At 51.5% G+C, this 20,853-nt stretch overlaps 1 protein-coding gene across 5 annotated transcripts in view; it reads left to right on the forward strand.

Moving 5' to 3' along the window:
• The first annotated feature begins 901 nt into the window (after window positions 1–901).
• The window catches only part of DNMBP (dynamin binding protein), a 45,746-nt gene continuing 25,794 nt past the window's right edge, over window positions 902–20,853 (forward strand). For 3 of the 5 annotated variants that reach the window (XM_042845221.2, XM_042845220.2, XM_065553599.1), the window contains exons 1-3: window positions 902–1,046; window positions 4,645–4,767; window positions 5,234–7,201. In XM_042845221.2, the coding sequence (XP_042701155.2) occupies window positions 902–1,046; window positions 4,645–4,767; window positions 5,234–7,201 (2,236 nt within the window). Of the gene's footprint in view, window positions 1,047–4,644; window positions 4,768–5,233; window positions 7,202–11,642; window positions 13,470–20,853 lie in introns of those variants that run through there. The other 2 variants (XM_042845222.2, XM_024100421.3) reach the window with 2 other exon arrangements.

Here is a 20,853-nt window from a genome sequence, read left to right on the forward strand (position 1 = left end):
GTGCACAGGTGGGTGGTGGTGCGCCCCCTGTGGCTCTGGCAGTGTGTGAATAGGTGTTGCAGTGCCCGGTGTCCCCCGTGGCTCTGGCAGTGTGTGGGTGGGTGTTGTGGTGCTCCCCGTGGCTCTAGCAGTGTGTGGGTGGGTGCTCCGGTGCCCCATTCCCCCCATGGCTTTGGCAGTGTACAGGTGGGTGGTGGTGCGCCCCCCGTGGCTCTGGCAGTGTGTGAATAGGTGTTTCAGTGCTCGGTGCCCCCCGTGGCTCTGGCAGCATGCGGGCTGGTGATGCCCTGTGCCCCCCATGGCTCTGGCAGTGCACAGGTGGGTGGTGGTGCGCCCCCCGTGGCTCTGCAGTACGTCGATGGGTGTTGCGGCGCCCTGTACCTCTTCTATATGACTGTCAGAGGCAAGGTAAAGTTGCTGCTGCTGTTTATCTGCCTGCAGGTCCCTCGTGCAGCTCCTGGCAGGCGGTGTGCCCAGTCTGGTATGTCAGGGAAGCAGGGAGCTTCCTCTCCCGCCTCTTATTTCCTTTCTGACAGGAATTAATTTCCAGCATCTCTCTCTGCTTCTTCCCGATTATCTCCCCTGAGTTCAGCATAAGTGCACACTCTGGCACCAGGGTCCAGAGAGAGATGGGACAGGGCAGCTAAAGCACTGCGAGCCATCCTTGCTGTAGGGCTTCAGCTCCCCCTGCAATGAGCTCTGGTCCCTGTGGGATGAGGGAGTGCAGGCACGGGGCCCCCGTGTGGTCATTGCCCCGTTTTCCTCGGAGAGTGTTTGGTCTGTCTCAGCATTTACACCACGCTCATTGTTCTGTCTCTCTCTGGCGACTCTGTGTCATTGCCGTGTGTCTAGCCTGAGGGACTGAGTCTGTCTTTCTGCCCTGTCCTGCAGATCCTGAGCAATGGAGGCTGGATCCGTGGTGCGAGCTGTCTTTGATTTCTGCCCCAGCGTCTCCGAAGAGCTGCCCCTGTTTGTGGGGGACGTCATAGAGGTGCTGCGGGTGGTGGACGAGTTCTGGCTCCTTGGGAAGAAGGAGGGGGTCACAGGTAAGAGCTGAAAGGTGCTGAGCAGGACCCACAGAAATGGAGGTTTCCTAGGGTCAGTGGTTCACACCCTGTGGTCTGCGGACTATTTCTAAGGCCATGGTCCTCAAACTATGGGGAACACCTCCTAGGGGGCATGGAGGAACATTTTGGGGGGACGCGGCAGGGCGCAGGCCAGCCCCAAGGGGAGCAGGGAGGAAGCACCACCCAGCCCTGCTCTCCCCACCAGCCACAGCTGCAGGTCCGGCTGTGGTCCCTGGCTCCTGGCCCCAACCATGGGCTCGCTTCTGGCCGTAGTTCCCGACCCTGGGCCCGCTCCCAGCCACGGCCCCTGGCTCCCGGCCACAGCCATAGCCCCGCTCCTGGCCCTGGCTCCTGACCGTGGTTCCGGGGAGGGCGCAGAACAGGTAAGGGGGGACATGGACAAAAACGTTTCAGGACTGCTGGTCTGCAGGGGTCCACGAAAGACAGACTGAAAACCGAACCGAATTCAACTGTAGATACAGATAATAGGTTTTCAAAGGGGTCCACACCTCCATTCAAAAAAATTTTAGGAGTCTGCAAGTGGAAAAAGGTTGAGAACCACTGTCCTAGGTAACCTCAGGCAGGTCAGTTACCCCATCTGGGTACATTCCCCCTCGGCCAAGGGCCAGTCTGATGGCAAATACAGGGGCCAGAGCTGTTTGACCAGATCCTGGAGTCTTCCCTCACTTGGGCTGTATCTGATGCTCAGAATTTTTTCCTGTCAGCTTCATGTCGAGTCTTCAGACAGTCCTTGTTCCTGTTTTGTTTGTTTGTTTGTTTGTTTCAGTAGCGCTGAGCGCAGACAAATCCTCAGTAGGTGGGAGCCCAATTGTGCCAGGTGCTGTACAACTTGTAGTGAGAGAGACAGTCCTCTGACGAGCTCACAGGCTACTGGACAAGGCCATGAAAGGGTGGGAGGGAAATAAAGGCACAGAGAGGGGAAGTGACCTGCGGGTCAGTGGCGGAACTAGAAACAGACCCCGAGTCTCTGGAGCTCTGGTCCTATGCCCTGCCTGCTGGGCTCTTCTGCCTCTCCATGACAGTCTCTTCAACATCCGCCTACTTCTGCTTCGGAAAACTCCTTCTCCCACGGGCCGGTATCTAGACCTCTCCAGCTCAGGATGGAATATGATTTCATTGGGCTCCTGAAAGGACATAAAGAAAGATTGGAAGCTCCAAAATTCCCATAAAGGGCCATTTTAAAGTCTTGTAATCTCAACAGCTCTTTCTCGGTGTAATAATAATATTGAGAGAACATTCGAGCTCTCAGTCAGATGGGAACCAGATCACCTCAAAACGTGACGCTTGTTCTCGTCTAGTTACAAAGTGGAATCAAATCAACCTTAGAATAGGACTGTGATTGCAGCCTTAACTTTGGAGAGGCTACTTCCCCTCTTTTGTAACAGAGCAAAGACCCAGAGTCCTGGTCCTACAGCTCCAAACACGCAGACCTCTGCAGAACCCTTATCTTCTCGCTGTGCCTCAGGTGGCCAACAGAGGGCAATATGTGTGCACATATGTATGCACACACAGTCAGCCTGCTCCTGCTTCTACTGACATCATTGGCCCCAAACTATCTACAAGGAAAATCACCAACAGCTGCTTAATCACAGTACTTTCCCCCTGGACCCACATTCTTAAGGAGATAGGGCTGTGGAGAGTGTGAAGGGGCAGTAACCAGGTGTGTCCTGCTAGCTCAAAGATGAAAAAACAGACAAAAGTCAATCAGGCTAATTCTTAATGACTTGTAACTGAAAAACCATTTGAATTTCTTGCTTTCTCTCTGAGCAAATCTGACTATTTTCAAACTAATTTTCCAAACCAAAAGTTATAGGGGGCCTAAAATAGACCTTTAGAATGGAGAGACTGCAACTTACCCATAATAATACTTAACATGACATGGAAATTAATTAATGAAGCCTCACAACTTGGTGTGAGATGCAGCAGGATTCTTATTTCCATTCATAGGGAGGGAAACCCAGGCAGAGAGACTTGGTCTAGATCACACAGGAAGTCAGAGTAGAGCCTGGTTAGAATTCCGGTGCATATTAGGCCACTGGTGCTGCAGATTAAGGATAGTGACACACTGAATGACACTGAATTGGGAAGAACCATGTCAGGATGTCAAGAGAGCATCAGCTCATTATCCCTGTGATTTTTCCAGAAAAAAATATGTAAACCCAACTTTACTGGCTACCAGAGCATCTGCACAGGGCAGTTTCCCTCATCATGGTAATCAGCCTGTCGGTATCTGAGCCATATCTCACCAGTATCTGAGCACCTGACTAAACACTGGAGATGTTGCTAACCTGTCCCATGGAATTAGGGCCCTACCAAATTCACGGTCCATTTTGGTCAATTTCATGGTCCTAGGATTTTTAAAATTGTAAATGTCATGATTTCAGCTGTTTGAATCTGAAATGTCAGGGTGTTGTAATTGTAGGGGTTCTGACCCAAAAAGGAGTTGTGAGGGGGTCGCAAGGTTATTGTAGGGTGGGTTGGGGTATTGCCACCCTTACTTCTGTGCTGCCTTCAGAGCTGGACAGCTGGAGAGCGGCAGCTGCTGGCCGGGAACCCAGCTCTGAAGGCAGAGCCGCGGCCAGCAGCAGCGCAGAAGTAAGAGTAGCATGGTATAGTATTCTGCTTTGCTGCCTTCAGAGCTGGGCCTCAGTCAGCAGCCACCGCTTTCTGGCTGCCCAGCTCTGAAGGCAGCAGTGCAAAAGTGAGGGTGACATGGTCTGGTATTGCCATGCTTCTGTGCTGCTGCTGGCGGGGCGCTGCCTTCAGAGCTGGGTGCCTGGCCAACAGCCACCACTCTTCGGCTGCCCAGCTCTGAAGTCAGCACAGAAGTAAAGGTGGCAATACCGTGATCCCCTAAAATAACATTGCGACCCCCTGCAACTCACTTTTGGGTCAAGACCCCCAGTTTGAGAAACGCTGGCCTCCCCCATGAAATCCGTATAGTATAGGGTGAAAGCACACAAAAGACCAGATTTCACTGTCTGTGGCATGTTTTTCATGACCATAGCACTTTGTAGCTTACAACCCAAGTCTTGCAGCACCCCAGGGGGCGGGTCCGATTGCAGGATTGGGGCCTCTTTTTATAACCAGTACATCCTGATCCTGACATGGGGCTTCCCTGTCATAAGACAGAAGACGGAGGGTAAAGATTATATTTTTGCTTTCCCTGTCTGGGTGTTGGTGACAGTGAGGTCACAGTAATTCAAGTGGGCTGCTCCTTGCCCTGGGGTGTTGGTTGGTCTGTTGGGCATGCAGGAGGGAGGGTACTATATTTTTATTAAAAAAATAATAAAGAACAACATGTTCAGAAATCCTCAAGAGCTCCTCACTTCCAAACCCATGGTCATTTCTGTGGGCCATGAGGCCAACCAGAGGGGATCCTGGAGAGGGGCGGGACGAGTCCGAGTGATGGTGGGGCTGGAGTCAAGGTAGACCCCGGGGGAGGCTGGGTGGTGATGGGGGGTGGGGTGGATCTTGGAGGAGTTGGGAATGGGGGAGACAGTCTGGGCCCCTGGGGAAGGGGTGACCATGTGCTGACAACTGCTTCTCGTTCTAGGGCAGTTTCCGAGCAGTTTTGTGGAGGCAGTGGATATTCCCAGTTTGAAGCAGGGAGAGAAACTGTTTGTCTGCACCAATGACTTCACGTCCCAGGAGCCAGGGAGCCTGTCGCTGCAGAGAGGTAACCTCTGTTCCCTCCAGTTGGCTCCTGCCCTCCCCTTCCCCCGTCCTGTCCCTTTCTGTCACTCATGTGCCTGGGGAAATAGAGGGAACCTAGAGCTCAGCGCTGAGGAGGGGTTTCCTAACAGAGCTGTGGATTCTAGGTCCACAGGCTGCCTTGTGCTCCTCCCCTCTGCACCTGTGGGACTCGGACCCGCTTCGTACCCTGCGTCCTGAGTTCTGCATGTCCTGCCCCCATCTCTCATACACATACGCTGCACTGGGGTGGTCTACAGGTGGCCCCACAGCCCTGGTGTCATCTGTGGGGCTGGGCCACTACCATGTAGGTGTGCTCAGGTGCCCCACCACTGCACTCTGCGTGGCTGGGCTGGCGAAGGAGGTGACCAGGCCTGGAAGGGGAATGGGGAAAGACTCAGAAATTGCCATGGAGGTGAGTCCCTGACCCTGTGTTTCTCATTCTCCCCCAGGAGACCTGGTGATCCTGAGTGGCTCCCTAGCCCCCAGTTGGCTCCAGGGTAGAAGCTGCCGGGGCTCCAGGGGCTTCTTCCCATCGTCATGCGTGCGGGAGCTTTGCCTCTCGCCCTGGGGCCGCCGGCTCTCTCAGAGCACTGTCCTGGACGTGCCTGCTGACTCACTGGGCCAAGCCCGAGCCGTGATGAGCCTCTCTGCCCAGCTGGAGGAGGAGCTGGACTTTAGGGAAGGGGATGTTATCACCATTGTCGATATCCCTGAGCCTGGCTGGTTCACAGGGGAGCTGGGAGGTCGAAGCGGGATTTTCCCAGAGGGCTTCGTGGAGCTGCTGGGTCCCTTGAGAGTGACAGGTGGCCCAGAGGGGCCGGGGCCTTCCGAGAGTTACAGTGTTAATGGCCTGGCAGATGTGCCCCCCGAGGAGGAGGGCGGGCAGGAAGGGAGTGAGGAGCCGCTGGGCACGTATGGCATTGCCCTCTATCAGTTCCAAGCGCTGGAGCCCCAGGAGCTGGATTTTGATGTGGGAGACAGAATCCAGATTGTGGGGGCACTGGAAGACGGCTGGTTGGAGGGCATGCTGAGGGGGAGACGTGGCATATTTCCTCATCGGTTTGTCAGGCTGGAGGGCTCTGCTCCCTGCAGGGAAAAGAGGGGCACTGGGAAGTCGCAGGAAGAAGGCAGCTGTGGAATGGCTATCCATCAGGACCCAGCGAGTGCCTGCGCTGGGGCCCTTCCCCTGCAAGGGGAGGAAGGGGAAGACCTGAGTGCCAGGGGCTCACACCATGTTGAAGGGAAGTCCAATACAACTTCGTCCCAAACAGCAATGAGGTCAGAGGGTCCTTCTGATGTTGGGGTTGGACAGTGCAAGCCTGCATCCTTGGAAGGGCACCCTCCCAGCACAGAGCTCCAGGGGCCCCTTCCCAAGAACACAGTGGGCTCCCTTCCCATTGACTCTGCAAAGGCTATCAATGGCATTTTCCCCGCCCCTCAGCTCCCTCCCCAGCCCAAGAGCAAACTCCGTTGCCAGGCGGTTGAATTGGAGCCCAGCCAGAGCCCTTGGGCCTTGCAAAGGCCCTTGGACATCCCTGCCTCACCTGAGAGGGATGGAGAGAGTCCCAGTGTTCCCCCATGGGCACCATGCTCTCCCCTGCGCAGTAGCAAGAGACAAGTCTTCCCTTCTTCCAGCAGCTGGGCTGCGGCAGAGCCCGGAGAAGGTCGGCAGAGCACCCTTTTCCAGGACCTGGCCAGCTGGGTGGAAGATCAAAGGCAGAAATCTAAATCCCGCTCTTCCAGTTTCAGTGGTGCCCACGAGGGCCTGGATACATGGCCTGGTGCCCTAGCAGACCGGCTTTCGCCCATGCTGCATGGAGACAGCTGCACTGACCTCGACTCCAAGCTGACAGAGCAGCTGGCGCAATTTGAGAAGAGCCTGACTAGCTCTGGAGCTGAGTCGGACAAGAAGGTCTCCCGACACTTCTCCATTCTGGACTACAATTCAGAGAAGGACATTGTGCGTGGCTCCCCAGAGTGTGCCCCCCACTGGAGGCTGCCGGAGAGGAGGAAAGGCCTAAGGCCTCCACCTCCTCGCCCCAACGCCCCAGCTCCAGCTGTTTCTCCCTCCTTCTCAGTGCGGCCCTCCCGGCCCGCCCCTCTCCCTCCTCCAAGCAGTCAGAGAAGGAACACGGCCTCTCCACAGCTTCAGCCCAGGAGCCAGCCCAGGCAGGAGCCACAGGGAGAGGAGGGCCAGGGGGATTCAGATGGGGCAGCTGCCCATCAGTGCCCCTTTCTGCTGACAAGGATCCGGGAGGTGGAACAAGACCTGGAGGCTTATGGCAAGACTCGAGCTGAGCTGAACTCGATGCTAGAGGAGCAGCAGGATGAGCTGGTGAGATCAGAGACCCTGGAGAACCTGGATTTCTGTGACTCCAACATCAAAAGCCTCAATGCAGAGTTGCAGGAGCTGAGAGGTGAGACTGCAGCAGCACTGGAAATCAGGGTGTGGGAGGTACTGGCCCTTTCTCTGTGTCTGGGGTTCTGGCCCCACCATTGACCAGGCCGCTGTGGCAACTGGCTCCTCCTCTTTTTCCTTCTGAGTTCTGAAGTTTGTCTATTTTTGTCAGAGTTGTTCTTGTACTAATTTTCATTAATGAAGTTCCCCCAATGCCCCCTCCCTGTTCCCTCATCTCCTCCCCCTCTTTTGACACCCCCTTTGGTCATCCTTCCGTATGTCCCTCAGGCTCACCTACCCCACTCCTCCCCTTGTACTGCTCCCCCTTCGCACTCCTCATCCCTGTTTCCTTCCTGTCCTTCTCTCCCTCCATTGCCTGTCCCCATCACCAGTCAGGCCTGTTGCTGGTGCTTCCCTGCCCTGCCCTCTCTCTCAGGAATAATATGGTCCCTGCATCCCACCCTCTCTCCCCTTGTTTGTGGGGGAAGCAGCAGGCCCAGAGCTGCCTTAGAGGAAGGCAACTCCCTGGAAACAGCAGATCTGACAGTGCCTGTGGAGAGACAGATGGCAGCTTTTGGCCAGCTCTGACGCTATGCTCGCTGAAGGGCTCCTGCCTGAAATGGAGCTCCAGAGCCATGGGAAGTTGTGTTCCGCTCTGGACCTCTCTGTGCCAGGCAAATCAGAGTATGTAGAGAAGAGCAGTGAACCTGAGCTGAGTTAGTGGGAAAGACTCAAGGAGGGTCCCATGAACCTGCCATTCTGTGGAGCCCAGAATTTCAGCTTCCATTAGAAAAAATAACTCTCCCATGCTTATGATGGTCAAGAAAAGCTTAAACATGTGACTTGGGAGTAACTGGTGCAGTGATATCTGCCTGAGTCTGCAAAGAGCCTGTAACAGTTGCTCTAAGAGAGGAGACCTGCCCCATTTCTCTCAGTGGAGACGGTGAGTTAAATATCCACATTGTTAACTGTTTCACTACTGACCATTTTAACAGAAACATCTGATCTGTGTGCTTCTCTTACACTCCTAAAGCACCTCTCTCCCCTTCCAGGTGCCACTTCACCCCCTTTAGTGCTTCTGCAATTCAGCTCTCTTAGCAGTACACAAACACTAGTGGCCACTGAAACCATGGGCATAGCATATGCTCGTTTGGATCCACCATCAGAACAAATAGCACTAGAGCTGCTGCTGGGGGTCTGCATTCTTTACCGAATTAATTACAGATCTCCATTCCGTCTTTTAAACGAAGCTGCCACAAACCTCCTGTTGCAGAGCGGCAGAATGCAGGGTTCAACTTGCAGAATTTAGGTCTGTCTGGTTCAGAGCACATGGGGCCTTGATTAAAAGCGAATAAATCCATGTAACTGTGGGTTGGGGGAGAGAGGATAACAGCCTGCAAAGCACCGGGGAGGGAGAGAGGATTTGGTGTGATGCTGAACCTGAGGGACTATTGATGGGGGATGCATCTGGCTAAGGCACTGTTTCCCCAAGGACCAGGTGGGAGCCCCACTGCCCTGGACAGGGGATGGATCTGGCTGAACCTGTGCCATGGCAGTGACTGAGACTGGAAGATCCTTCTCCAGAAGAACAGTGTTGGCCCCATGACCAGCACCTGCCGTGTCAGAACTAGGTCTGTCCTGCAGAGGGGAGCATAGAAGGGAGTCCCTGCAGCCTGGACCCAAGCCTCTCCCAGGTGCTCAAGGTCAGCAAGGGAACACCTGGGCCTTCTGATGAGAGAAATTACCAAAATCCTCTGGCAGATGCCCTGGCCTGTGGTCCTTGGATCCTAGCCCTTCTTGCTGAAGTCCTTACAAACACCTGCCCCAGCACTGACCACCCCATCCTGGCACAACTGTCAAGGGGGTGGCAGGGAACCGATTCCAGCAGCACCTGCCTCTGCTGAGGCCCTAGATCCCTCCCAGGTGGGTCTAGGCCAGGCCATGGAACCAGAGCCATGCTGGCCACACTGAGGACCGATGACCTGACAGTGGACACAGATGAGATGCCGAAGCAGCTACTACTCGACCTATTATCTGCCTTGGCAGTATTGCTCCTGAAGTACAGCTGACCGGCCTACCTGTCCTGCTGGGGCAACAGAACTGTGCTGTGTGGGCCTTGTTCATTCCTTCCCAACCGGTCCCACATGGTTCTGATGTGCAGCTGTCTCTGGGTATTTGGCTGTGTTGTGTCCCTCAGAGCTTCTGGAAACTACTCCCAAAGGTGGTGGTGTCAGCAGTATGCCAGTAGAACACTGCTGTATGGATCCTTGTGTCCAGAGCAGACCCCAATATCTCCCAGGTAATGCAGGGCCAGAGGAAGATTGTAGTGTGCCTGAGGAGCAGCTGGGCTAAACTAAGTCTAGGAAAGACCTACGTTATACCAGTCAGAATAAGCAATTGCTCTGAGGAGCTGTTAACCACCTCCACCTCTCCTCAGCTGGGGGCATCACCCTCCAGTAGTTAATGTAGTATCCAGCCTGACCCTGTCTCAGTATTCATTAAAAACATCTCCACCTGACAGGCTGACTCTGTCCATTCTTCTTGGTGAAGACCAGGCCCTGGCAGCTGACAAGTTCATCATCTCCAGGCTGGTGGCTGCAGCTCCCTCTACCTTGACAAGAGCAGCCCAACCCCTAAGTAGAACGGGCTGGAGAAAGTCTATCACACTGCAGCTTTCATTAACGTGGACACCCCTCTTATCCCAAACAACTTGCCATCCTTGAACAAACAAAAACCTTGACACAAATCAACTTTAAAAAATAAAGGTAAATTAATACATTTTAAAACAACCCAAAGCCTCTCTGAGGCGGAGTTTTCACCCTGTAAAGGGAGAAGAGCCAGAGACTCCATGGAGTCCACTGGGGACTGCTTTTGCTGTCAATTTGATGTGGAAGGCACTCAGATACTATAGTGCTGGGCAGCAGATACCACTCTCAGGTGGAAGATAGATAGCTCTGTAGCCCACTCTGCCAGCTCCAATGCAGGACTGAAGATTGCAGATGAATCTGAAGCAGCCTGTCTGGCCGCATGACCAGCACCTGCCATGTCAGAACGGTCTATCCTGCAGTGGGAGGCACAGAAGGAAGTTCCTGCAGCCTGGACCCAGGCCTCTCCCAGCTGCTCAAGGCCAGTAACCCTATGGCTATGTCTACAGCAGCACTTTTGTTGGTCAGGGGTGTGAAAAGACCACTCCCCGAGTGACATAAGTTTTACCGACAGAAGCGCCTGTGTAGACAGTGCTATGTCAGTGGGAGAGCACCATCGCTGCTCCTTGGGGGGGGTTTAATTACGCCAGCAGGAGATCTCTCTCCCATCAGCATAGCTACACCGGAGACTTTACAGCGGTGCAGCCGGTACAGGTCTCTAGTGTAGGCATAGCCTTAGTGGGGCCTGTTGAGAAGGAATGAACACGGCCCACCTAGCACAGCTCTGTTGGCCCCTGGCAGGCCAGTAGTCCTTCAGGAGCAACAATGCCAAGATGGATGACATGTCAAGCAGTAGCTACCTCTGTTCAGTTGGAGAGGCTCACATTGCCTCACAGACCAGCCTGCAGGTGTAGGACCACCCACCATGGCAGAAATGTCCCCCTGGGACGCCGCATTAATTGGAGCTAGACGCAGACTAGAGTGAGCAGGGCAGAGCTTACTCCAAGCCGCCCAAGGCTTTGGCCACCTCCCAGGGTAGGCCAGGAGAAATCCCGGAGAAGGGCCCAGCCATGTTCAAAACGTTCCCTTTGGGAAGCCAGAGCAGGAGAGAATATGTCAGTCATTAATTTGGAGCAGGGCAGAGACCGTGCCTTGAATGGGGCAGCTCTCGCTGTCTGTGTGACTGACGGGCTGGGTCTGAACTAGTACTTTTGTCAGTATAGCTTATGGCACTCAACAGTGTGAAAAAACACCCTCTCGAGTGCCATAAGCTACACTGACAGAAGCGCTGGTGTGGACCGTGGTATTTTGGTGGGAGACGCTCTCCTGCTAACATAGCTACCGCTGCTCTTTGGGGATGGTTTAATTACATTGATGGGAGAGCTCTCTCCCGTCGGCATAGGACAACTGCACGGGAAACCTTACACTGGTGCAGCTGCAGCGGTACAGCACGGTACAGCTGTGCTGTTGCACGGTCTCTAGTGTAGACATGTTAGACGCTGCCCAGTTCATGTTACAGCAGAACCCCAGGACAGCCCTGCAGGAAGAGCTTTGTGTGGCCTGATTGCGCCTCATCTCTGTCCTGGCAGCTGATGACTCTGCTCTGTGGGTGAGTAATCAAGGCAACCCCCTGGAGTTTGGCCAGGGAGAGCCCTGGGAATATGTGGGAGAGGGCTCCACAGGAGCCAACTGGTCTGTGATTTCCTGTGGCCCTGCTTGTTTCTCTTTTTCTGCCCGGGGGCGGGACGTTGGTGTGTGCTGTTCTCAGTGTGAGGCTACCTCATGCCCCAGTGCCAGCTCTTCCCTGCCTCTGAGCAGCCTGCAGGGCCCTTCGGAGAAGTCGCTGGCTGCCGCCTTCAACATAACAAAGCAGAGAAGCCGGTTTGGGCAGGGCAAGCCCATCCAATCCGCAGCCCAGCTCACAGAAGGCTGGTTACTAATTACCTCGGGCAGCAGGTGGGAGAGGCTGAAGCTGGCTGCTGATTGGGTACGAAGGTTAAAGTCTTACAAGTGAATTTCAGGCAGAGAGTTTCAGAAGGGAGCGTCCAGAGTTACTCAGGAAGAGTCCTGGAGCGCTGGAGAGAGGTGGCTGCAGGCCAGGCCTGGGCTCTTGGAGCTGACCAGGGCCGGGCACTCTCCACGCCAAGAGAAACATGTGCACTTACCCCCGGGCAAGAAATGGGGCCAAAGTTCCAAAGCAGGAGCCCCGGCTCCTCAGCTGGGAATATGAGGACTGCAGCACTCTGAAGAGACGGGACATCACTGACCTGGACAAGCTCTACAGAGACCATGGCTGGAATGACAAATACAGAGGAGAACGGCAGTATGTGGACTCCCGGTCACTGGACAGAGAGTGTGAGCCTTATAGGAAGGGAGAAAGCCAGTATATGGAGCATGGGAGGGTAGATGAGGACTACAGGGATTATAAGAAGGGAGAAAGTCAGTATATGGACTTTAGGAGAGTGGAGCGTGACTGTGGGGATTCCAGAAAGGTAATAAACCAGTATAGGGATGATGAAGACTATGGGGATTATAAAAAGGGAGTTATTCGGTATATGGATCACAGGAGAGCAGATGGGGACTATGAGGATTACAGGAAAGATGATACTAAGTATATGGACCGTAGGAGAGCAGATGAGGCTTATAGGAAGACAGATGGCCGATATAAAGAGGATGAATACTATGGGAGTAATAGAAAGGGAGATATTCCGTATATGGACCACAGGAGAGCAGATGGAGACAGAGATTCTAGGAAGGCAGAAAGACAGTATAGAGAGGATGTAAACTATGGAGATCATAAGAAGGGAGTTTTTCGGTATATGGATCACAGGAGAGCAGATGGGGACTATGAGGATTACAGGAAAGATGATACTAAGTATATCGACCGTAGGAGAGCAGATGAGGAGTATAGGAAGACAGATAGTCACTATAAAGAGGATGAATACTATGGGAGTAGTAGAAAGGGAGATATTCCGTATACGGACCACAGGAGAGCAGACGGAGACTATGAGGATTACAGGAAAGATGATACTAAGTATATCGACCGTAGGAGAGCAGATGAGGAGTATAGGAAGACAGATAGTCACTATAAAGAGGATGAAGACTATGGGGGTTATAGAAAGGGAGGTGTTCAGTATACGGACCACAGGAGAGCAGATGGGGACAGAGATTCTAGGAAGACAGAAAGACAGTATATCAGGGATGTAGACTCTGGGGGCTACAGGAAGTGGGAAGGCCCGAATATGGGCCTCAGGAATTTAAACCAGGACTTTGAGCCCTGTAGGAAACCCAAGAGCTGTGTTACGGATTGTAGGAATCTGGCTGGAATCAGTGAAAATTGTGAGGTGTCTAATCTGGGACCAGACATCTGGAGCAGAGAGCCCAGGACTTGGGATGCGGAATACAGTGGCTTTGGGGAGCCAGCGAAAGTGGCCACAAAGCACAGGCAGCTGGATTTGGAGAGTTTGGGAGATGGATACTCAAGGAAACATATGGGGCATTCAGACTGGAGCCGGACCTGGGAGCACGAGGACGAGAGACCAAGTGGTGCAGACTCCTGGCAGCGGAATAGCTGTTACAGGCGGACAGCCCCTAGTGCCCTGAGGCACTGCGAGTTTGTTCAGACCAGGAAGGAAAAGCAAGGTACAAAACAAAATTGGTTGGGAATTAGCTTGGGACACAGTGCGTGTAAGGGATTTTTGCACTTCTCATGCCAACACCAGAGCTACCGGCGAGACCAGCCCCCTGCCATGAGCTGTAGTAATACATTGCACAGCAGATAGTACAGTGAGAACAGCCTATGAGTGAATGACATTTTCAAAGTTAGCTCATTACAAATGTTAAATAACCATCACTGCATGTCAGAATCATTACCGGAGGCAGAGAGAGGAAGGGACTTTGCCCAGAGTTCTGGGTGAGATTCAGAACTAGGATTAGAACTCAGGAGGCCTGGCTCCCAGCCCCCTGCACAGACTGCTAGACCACATTTCTGTTTTTCATTTTTTTGGTAGGTAGCAAGCTATGACCCTGCTTTGTCCATCCCTATTAGCCTTTGACTGACTCCTGACTGGGTTCAGCTGATGGTGACTTGTGACTCACTGGGTATTTAATCTGATAATCTTTCATAATGCTTCACCCTACTAGTTTCCAGGGTGCTTCAGTAACTGTATCTAGGAACCACCCCCCCAACTCTGCCATGCAGCCCTCCCTGGGTGGAACCTGACACCGATTTAATAGCAGCTCACAGCAATCATGCTATGCAGCAGTTTGAGATAGGAAGAGAAGAAAGATACTGTATCCATTTGGAAATGTAGGGAGGCCAATTACCACCTTGCAGAATTCCACTGGGCAAAGACACCAGGGCTGATCCTCTGACATTTCCCTAAGAGGAGGGATTTTTAAGACCATGAGAGATCAGGGATGTGGTTTTGAATTTCAAAAGATGACACCTAGCAGCCTAGCTGTCCCTGGTAGTGAGCTGGTCACTGATATCAGAGGGAGGAATGCCCCTTGCTTATGACAGCGCCAACTCTATATTTTGCAGTGCCTAAGTTTTCCCTAGACCAGGGGTAGGCAACCTATGGCACACGTGCCAAAGGCAGCACACAAGTTGATTTTCAGTGGCACTCACACTGCCCGGGTCCTGGCACCAGTCGAGGGGGCTCTGCATTTTAATTTAATTTTAAATGAAACTTCTTAAACATTTAAAAAACATTATTTACTTTACATACAACAATAGTTTAGTTATATATTATAGACTTCTAGAAAGAGACATTCTAAAAATGTTAAAATATATTACTGGCATGCAAAACCTTAAATTAGAGTGAATAAATGAAGACTCGGCACAGCACTTCTGAAAGGTTGCCGACCCCTGCCCTAGACGAATCCCATCCAAGTACTGACTGCATAGCTTGTGAGGTTTAAATTCACAGCTGGAGGGTGCAGACTGCATAACTGTTGAATGGATTATTCTACTGTTCTTTGATATCTGTTGTTGATTTGGGCACAACAGCCCTCTGGGGTTTAGTTTCCTGCTTGAGAGCAGGTTAGTGAGTGTGGGTGGGTGGATGTGCGGAGTGGGGGAGGGGAGGACATAAGAGGGGCACATCTGCTGGGGCAAGAACTGCCCTCTGGGCTCAGCAGGGCCGCCCAGAGGGGAGGGGGGGCAAGTGGGGCAATTTGCCCTGGGCCCCACAGGGGCCCCGCGAGCCCTGGCCGGTGGCGGTCCAGGTCTTCAGTGGCATTTCGGCGGCGGGTCCTTCGGTGCTGCCGAAGATGCGGAGCGACTGAAGGGCCCCCCGCTGCCAAAATGCCACCTAAGATCCGGACCGCCACTGGGTGAGTACAAGCGCCACAGCTCCCCCGCTTTGCCCCAGGCCCCCTGAATCCTCTGGGCGGCCCTGGGGCTCAGGGATGCAGGGAACTGTGCTTGGTTAGTGAAGCACCCTGTTGGGACTGCAGGGGTGTTTGAGAATCTGTGTTCATAGTGACAGGTTTCAGAGGGGTAGCCGTGTTAGTCTGTATCAGCAAAAACAACGAGGAGTCCTTGTGGCATCTTAGAGACTAACAAATGTATTTGGGCATAAGCTTTTTGGGCTAAAACCCACTTCATCAGATGCATATTGTTACATCTTCTGTGGGGTTCCTTTCCAGCCATCAGAAAGAGTAGGAACTTGGTCGGAGCTGTCAGGGCTGGAGGCTGCAGCTAGCTACTGGCTTGTGTCCTTTGGAATCTGTTCTCCGGAGGCAGCTGGGAGAGCAGGCTCTGTTTGCATTCCTGAGCTCACAGTTGCCTGGAGCTCTGACGTTTGCATGGAACCGTCTTGTGCCTGCAGCTTCCCCAGGGCGGAAGGCAGGGAGATTACAATGGAGGAGTGTTCAAAGGGCAGCAGCACAACTGATGCTAAATGGGGAGGAGCCGAGGAAAGAACTAACCCAGAGCCTTGGGAGAGTAGGAGCATGGCTAAGCTCTGGAGAATGTGGCTACTGCACTTGGGGAAACTATTGGAGCCTTGCTTCTTCCTTGGAGGTAGCAGCCCCACTGCGGCTATGCTGGGAAAGTGCTGACCTGTGGGAGTGACGGCAGAGGCTGTAGTGCAGAGAGGGCCTGTGTGCGTTTTCTCCCAACAGGGTTAGAAAGAGAGTGGGCAGGTGAAGCTTGGCAGGCACTCACCTAGGAGAAGGAAAACTCTGATTTCAAACAGGCGTCAGGTTTGGACAGCCAGCCTGTAAGGCTCAAGTGAGCTGAGTATTAGACAAGAGAGTGGTAAAAATGCCCAAGCCCGATCTACACTAATACCTGCACTGGGGGTGAATTAAGCCTTTGATTTTTTCCCTAGAGTAAACAAAGTCCAGGGAAGCAGGAACAGCTGAGAGGGACCAAGGCGTGAGATGTATTTTAGAGTACTGGTAGCAAACTGGGACTGAGTTTGCAAGGTAGTGTGTACGTGCTGATGCTGTTCGTCCCAGGGGAGGAGGAATGTGGCTGGAGCCTGGCTTAGATCTTTGTAGCAGTGTTCACTCTGTGACCCTCTTCTGGCTGAAATTCCATTACCTTGTCGCCCCATCCTGCCTGTCTGGGGACAGTGTTACGTACTGCTGGACTTCTCCCTACTACAGGACATGCAGCTTTGCTAGTGCCTCTGCTGCCCTATCAGATTCCAACACCCCCCCCCCCCAAGCTCCTCAGAGCCTACCCACTGTCCCCAAATCCTCCCAAAGTACCTTGCTTCTCATCCGCAGCTGCCTGGCTTGCTTGGTTGGAGGTGGAGCCCATCCCCTTGAACTCCGCTCTGTTCTTTTCTCTTAGTTTACACCATGCCCCTCACTGTGTTGTCTGGGCTTCTTACAATGGGCTACAGTTCCCTACAAACTTCCTCTCTCTTCCCCCTTTTCAGGGGCAGCAGGTGAGGGCCCCACTCTCTTCCTTCTGGAGTGGTTTTTCTGCCCCCCGTTCTCAAAAGGGTGGGTCATGAATTATTCTAGTAGATGATCCATAGCTCATGACAGCCTCTCAGTTTTTCCACTCCCTGCTGCCTGGGCCCCTGACAACAGAACCCTGTACACTACAGCCTGTCTGTCCTGCCCAGCTGTGGGTCCTCTCCCAGGGCTCTCTCGCTCTGTTGGAAGGGGAGTCGCTTCTAAGGGAATTTGTTCCTTTGTCTCTCTTGAATTGCACCTGCTCCCAATAACAGTCAACACTGTTCCTTTTTTCTGAGGCTGCCATCTTATGTTCCAGAATCTTGGCTTTCATTAAGAAGTCTGTAGCCCTTGTGGTTGTGAAGCAAACATTCAGATCGTGGCCTGAATATAGCGGATTCAGTTCTGCCTCCCTGAGTTTACAGACAGCTTGAAGAAGTAGCAACTGCCCCGTTCAGGGAGATGTCACCAGTCTGGTTGGGCTCCCTCTGCCTGCCGCCCACCAGACGGCTAGGAGGGGAATCCAAGCCTCTGGATCCTCCAGTCTATTTAAGCTTCCCTGGGTCTCAGCAGGCTCCAGCACTGTTTCCTCCCTTGACCTCTCTGGCATATGTCTGAGTCACTGACTCTCTCTGCTACCCCGTCATGGAAATAGAGCCCCTCAGCTCAACTGCCGTAAGCTCCCAATACCAGTGCTGACCCCCAAGATACCCCAAATAGTTTAACACATCCTCTTCCAGAATCCCATTGAAGGAGTGAACCTTTTGGGTTACATTTTAACTCCCTCTGTGGCCCATTGTAGTTGAGTAGCATAGCACACAGACACTACTCAGAACTCTTAACAAGTTATTGCTCTTGAATGGTGTGATAAATACACAGAGCCATACAAAATAATAAATGCCACACACATTTCCCTGCCTCGGTTTCCTTACCATTCAAGAGCATTCTTTGGGCTGCGGTCATCCAGGTTCTTCTGCTGCAGTGCCTGGCTTGGGTTCTGTTTGGTAACTTTCCACTCCCCCACTTTCTTTCATCCCTTTGAGAGGTCAGATAAAACAGGATTTCTCCTAGAATGCAGTTACTCTTTAGCATAACTATTGATTGGATGTTATAAGTAAAGGACTGGGGAAGACTGACTCCACCTTGCTAGGCCATGGTGGAGAGACATACAGGGGCATTCATGAGATGGTAATTTTCATAGCAACAACTTCACAGTATCATTCAAAATTGATTTTTTTGTTATTGTTGCAGAAAAAGCAATCATCATCCTGGGATGTATTAGCAGGAGTGTTGTAAGCAAGACACAAGAAGTAATTCTTCCGCTCTACATGTGGTGCTGATTAGGCCCCAACTGGAGTATTGTGTCCAGTTCTGGGTGCCACATTTCAGGAAAGATGTGGACAAATTGGAGAAAGTCCAGAGGAGAGCAACACAAATGATTAATGGTCTAGAAAACATGACCTATGAGGGAAGTTTGAAAAAATTGGGTTTGTTTAGTCTGGAGAAGAGAAAAGTGAGAGGGGAACATGAGAACAATTTTCAAGTACATAAAAGGTTGTTACAAGGAGGAGAGAGGTAAATTGTTCTTGTTAACCTCTGAGGATAGGAGAAGTAGTAATGGGCTTAAATTGAAGCAAGTGTGGTTTAGGTTGGAGATTAGGAAAAACTTCGTAACTGTCAGGGTGGTTAAGCACTGGAATAAATTGCCTAGGGAAGTTGTGGAATCTCCATCATTGGAGATTTTTAAGAGCAGATTAGACACACACCTGTCAGGGATGGTCTAGATAATACTGAGTCCTGCCATGAGTGCAGGGGACTGGACTAGATGACCTCTTGAGGTCCCTTCCAGTCTTAGACTTCTGTGATTGAAAATTCATAAGATGTACAGACAGATACTCCACATCATTAGAGAGGATAACTCAGCTGCTTAATGACAATAATTTAAATGTCAACATTGTAAATTATTTCACTGCTGATCAAAGCACTAAAGGGAGGGAGGTTATGTTAATCTGCTGTGAGTGATGGCTCAGTGTAATGTCATGTGCAGATGGTGTGGGAGAGATACTGGTCTGACCCATAGAGCCAGGGGGCAGCTGAGCTCCACAAAGGGGGAGTCCAGTCTGCCAAAGACCATCCTGCGGAGCTCAGTGGGGGAGCCAAGCCCCAGGAGTTGAAGAGAGTGTCTAAACTTACCAAAGAGATGGTTCAGAGGGGATTTGATCACTGCTCTGGGCCCTGACCCTTGGACGAGAGATCTCAGAGTTGGCAGCTTTTCAACCTTCCTGACAAAGGCATAGGAAGATGCAATATTTGGAAGTTGAAATTAAACAAATTCAACCTTGAAATAAGATGTGATTTACTAGCTGTGAGGGTGGGTGAACACTGGAACAGCTTACCAGGGAGAAGGTGCACTTCACCATTAGTGGGGTCTTTAAAGCATGATTAGATATCTTTTTAAAAGATATGCTTTAATCGAGTTTCTGAGAGAAATTCTATGGCCTATGTGTTGTGGTGGGGTAGGGGGTCTGGCTGGCCTTGGAGTCTGTGAATCCTCCTGATCATTCCTTGAGGGTCTACTGAGAGAACAGGAGCTCTGCATTCTCCTCAACGTGATCATAACACTTGCAGCTCTGCACTGTAATGATGACTATTGTAGAAATGTAGGGTTGGAAGGGACCTCAACAAGTTATCAAGTCCAGCCCCCTGAGGTGAAGCAGGCCCAAGTAAACCTACACCATCCCTGGAAGGTGTTTGTCCAGCCTGTTCTTAGACACCTCCAGTGATGGGGATTCCACAACCTCCCTTAGGAGCCTGTTCCAGAGCTTAACTGCCCTGGTAGTTAGAAAGTTTTTCCCAATATCTAATCTAAATCTCCCTTACTGCAGATTGAACCCATTACTTCTTGTCCTACCTTCAGTGGGCCTGGAGAATAATTTATCCCAGTCCTTTTAATAACTGCCCTTAACATATTTGAAGACTGTTATCACACTCTCCCTCTGCCTTCTTTCGTCAAAACTAAACACGCCCAGGTTTTTTTTACTCTTTCCTCATAGGTCAGGTTTTCTAAATCTTTTATCATTTTTGTTGCTCCCCTCTGGACTTTCTCCAGTTTGTCCACATCAATTTGTGTCCCACTCTAACCCCCAGATCCTTTTCAGCAGTACTGCCACCTACCCAGTTATTCCCCATTTTGTGGTTGTGCATTTGATTTTTCCTTCTTCAGTGAAGTGCTTTACACTTGTCCTTATTGAATTTTATTTTGTTGATTTCAGACCAGTTCTCCAATTTGTCAAACCCTCCAATTTTAATCCTGTCCTCCAGAGTGCTTGCAACCCTGCCCAGTTTGGTGTCACCTTCAGATTTTATAAGCAAACTCTCCACTCCATTATCTATGTCAATAATGAAAATATTGAATAGTACCTGACCAAGACTGACCCCTGTGGCACCTCACTAGATACACCCTCCCAGTTTAACAGTGACCCATTGATAACTACTCTTTGGGTATGGTCTTTTAACCAATTGTTCACCCACTTTATAGTAATTTAATGTAGACCACATTTCCCTAGTTTGCTTATGAGCATGTCATGTGGGACTGTCAAAAGCCTTACTGAAATCAAGAAATATCACATCTACTGCTTCCCCCTAGCCACTAGCCCAGTAACTCTGTCAAAGAAGGAAATTAGGTTGGTTTGGCATGATTTGTTCTTGACAAATCCATACTGGCTAGTCCTTATCACCTTATTATCTTGTAGGGCTTACAAAGTGATTGTTTAATAACAATCATTATAAGCTATAATAATTATAATGATAATTATTATAAACTATAATAAAATCCCATGCTTCATGTCATTAACTGGTTAACCGCAGGGATCAGGAAGAAGTTTTTTTCCCTGATACACTCAGTTCTCCCCACCTCTGAAGCTCCAGAGATTGGCCACAGCCGGAGGCAGGACCCGAATGGGGTGGATCAGTGGTGTGACTTGATACAGAGAATCCTTTGTCTTAGGAGGTTGGCTGGTGTATCTTGCTCACCTGCTCAGCATCAATCTGTTCACCGGATTTGGGGCTGGGAAAGAATTTTTACCCCTCTCAGACTGCCAGGGTTCTT

Source organism: Chrysemys picta, chromosome 7 (assembly GCF_011386835.1).
Source record: "Chrysemys picta bellii isolate R12L10 chromosome 7, ASM1138683v2, whole genome shotgun sequence".
Lineage (NCBI taxonomy): Eukaryota > Metazoa > Chordata > Testudines > Emydidae > Chrysemys > Chrysemys picta.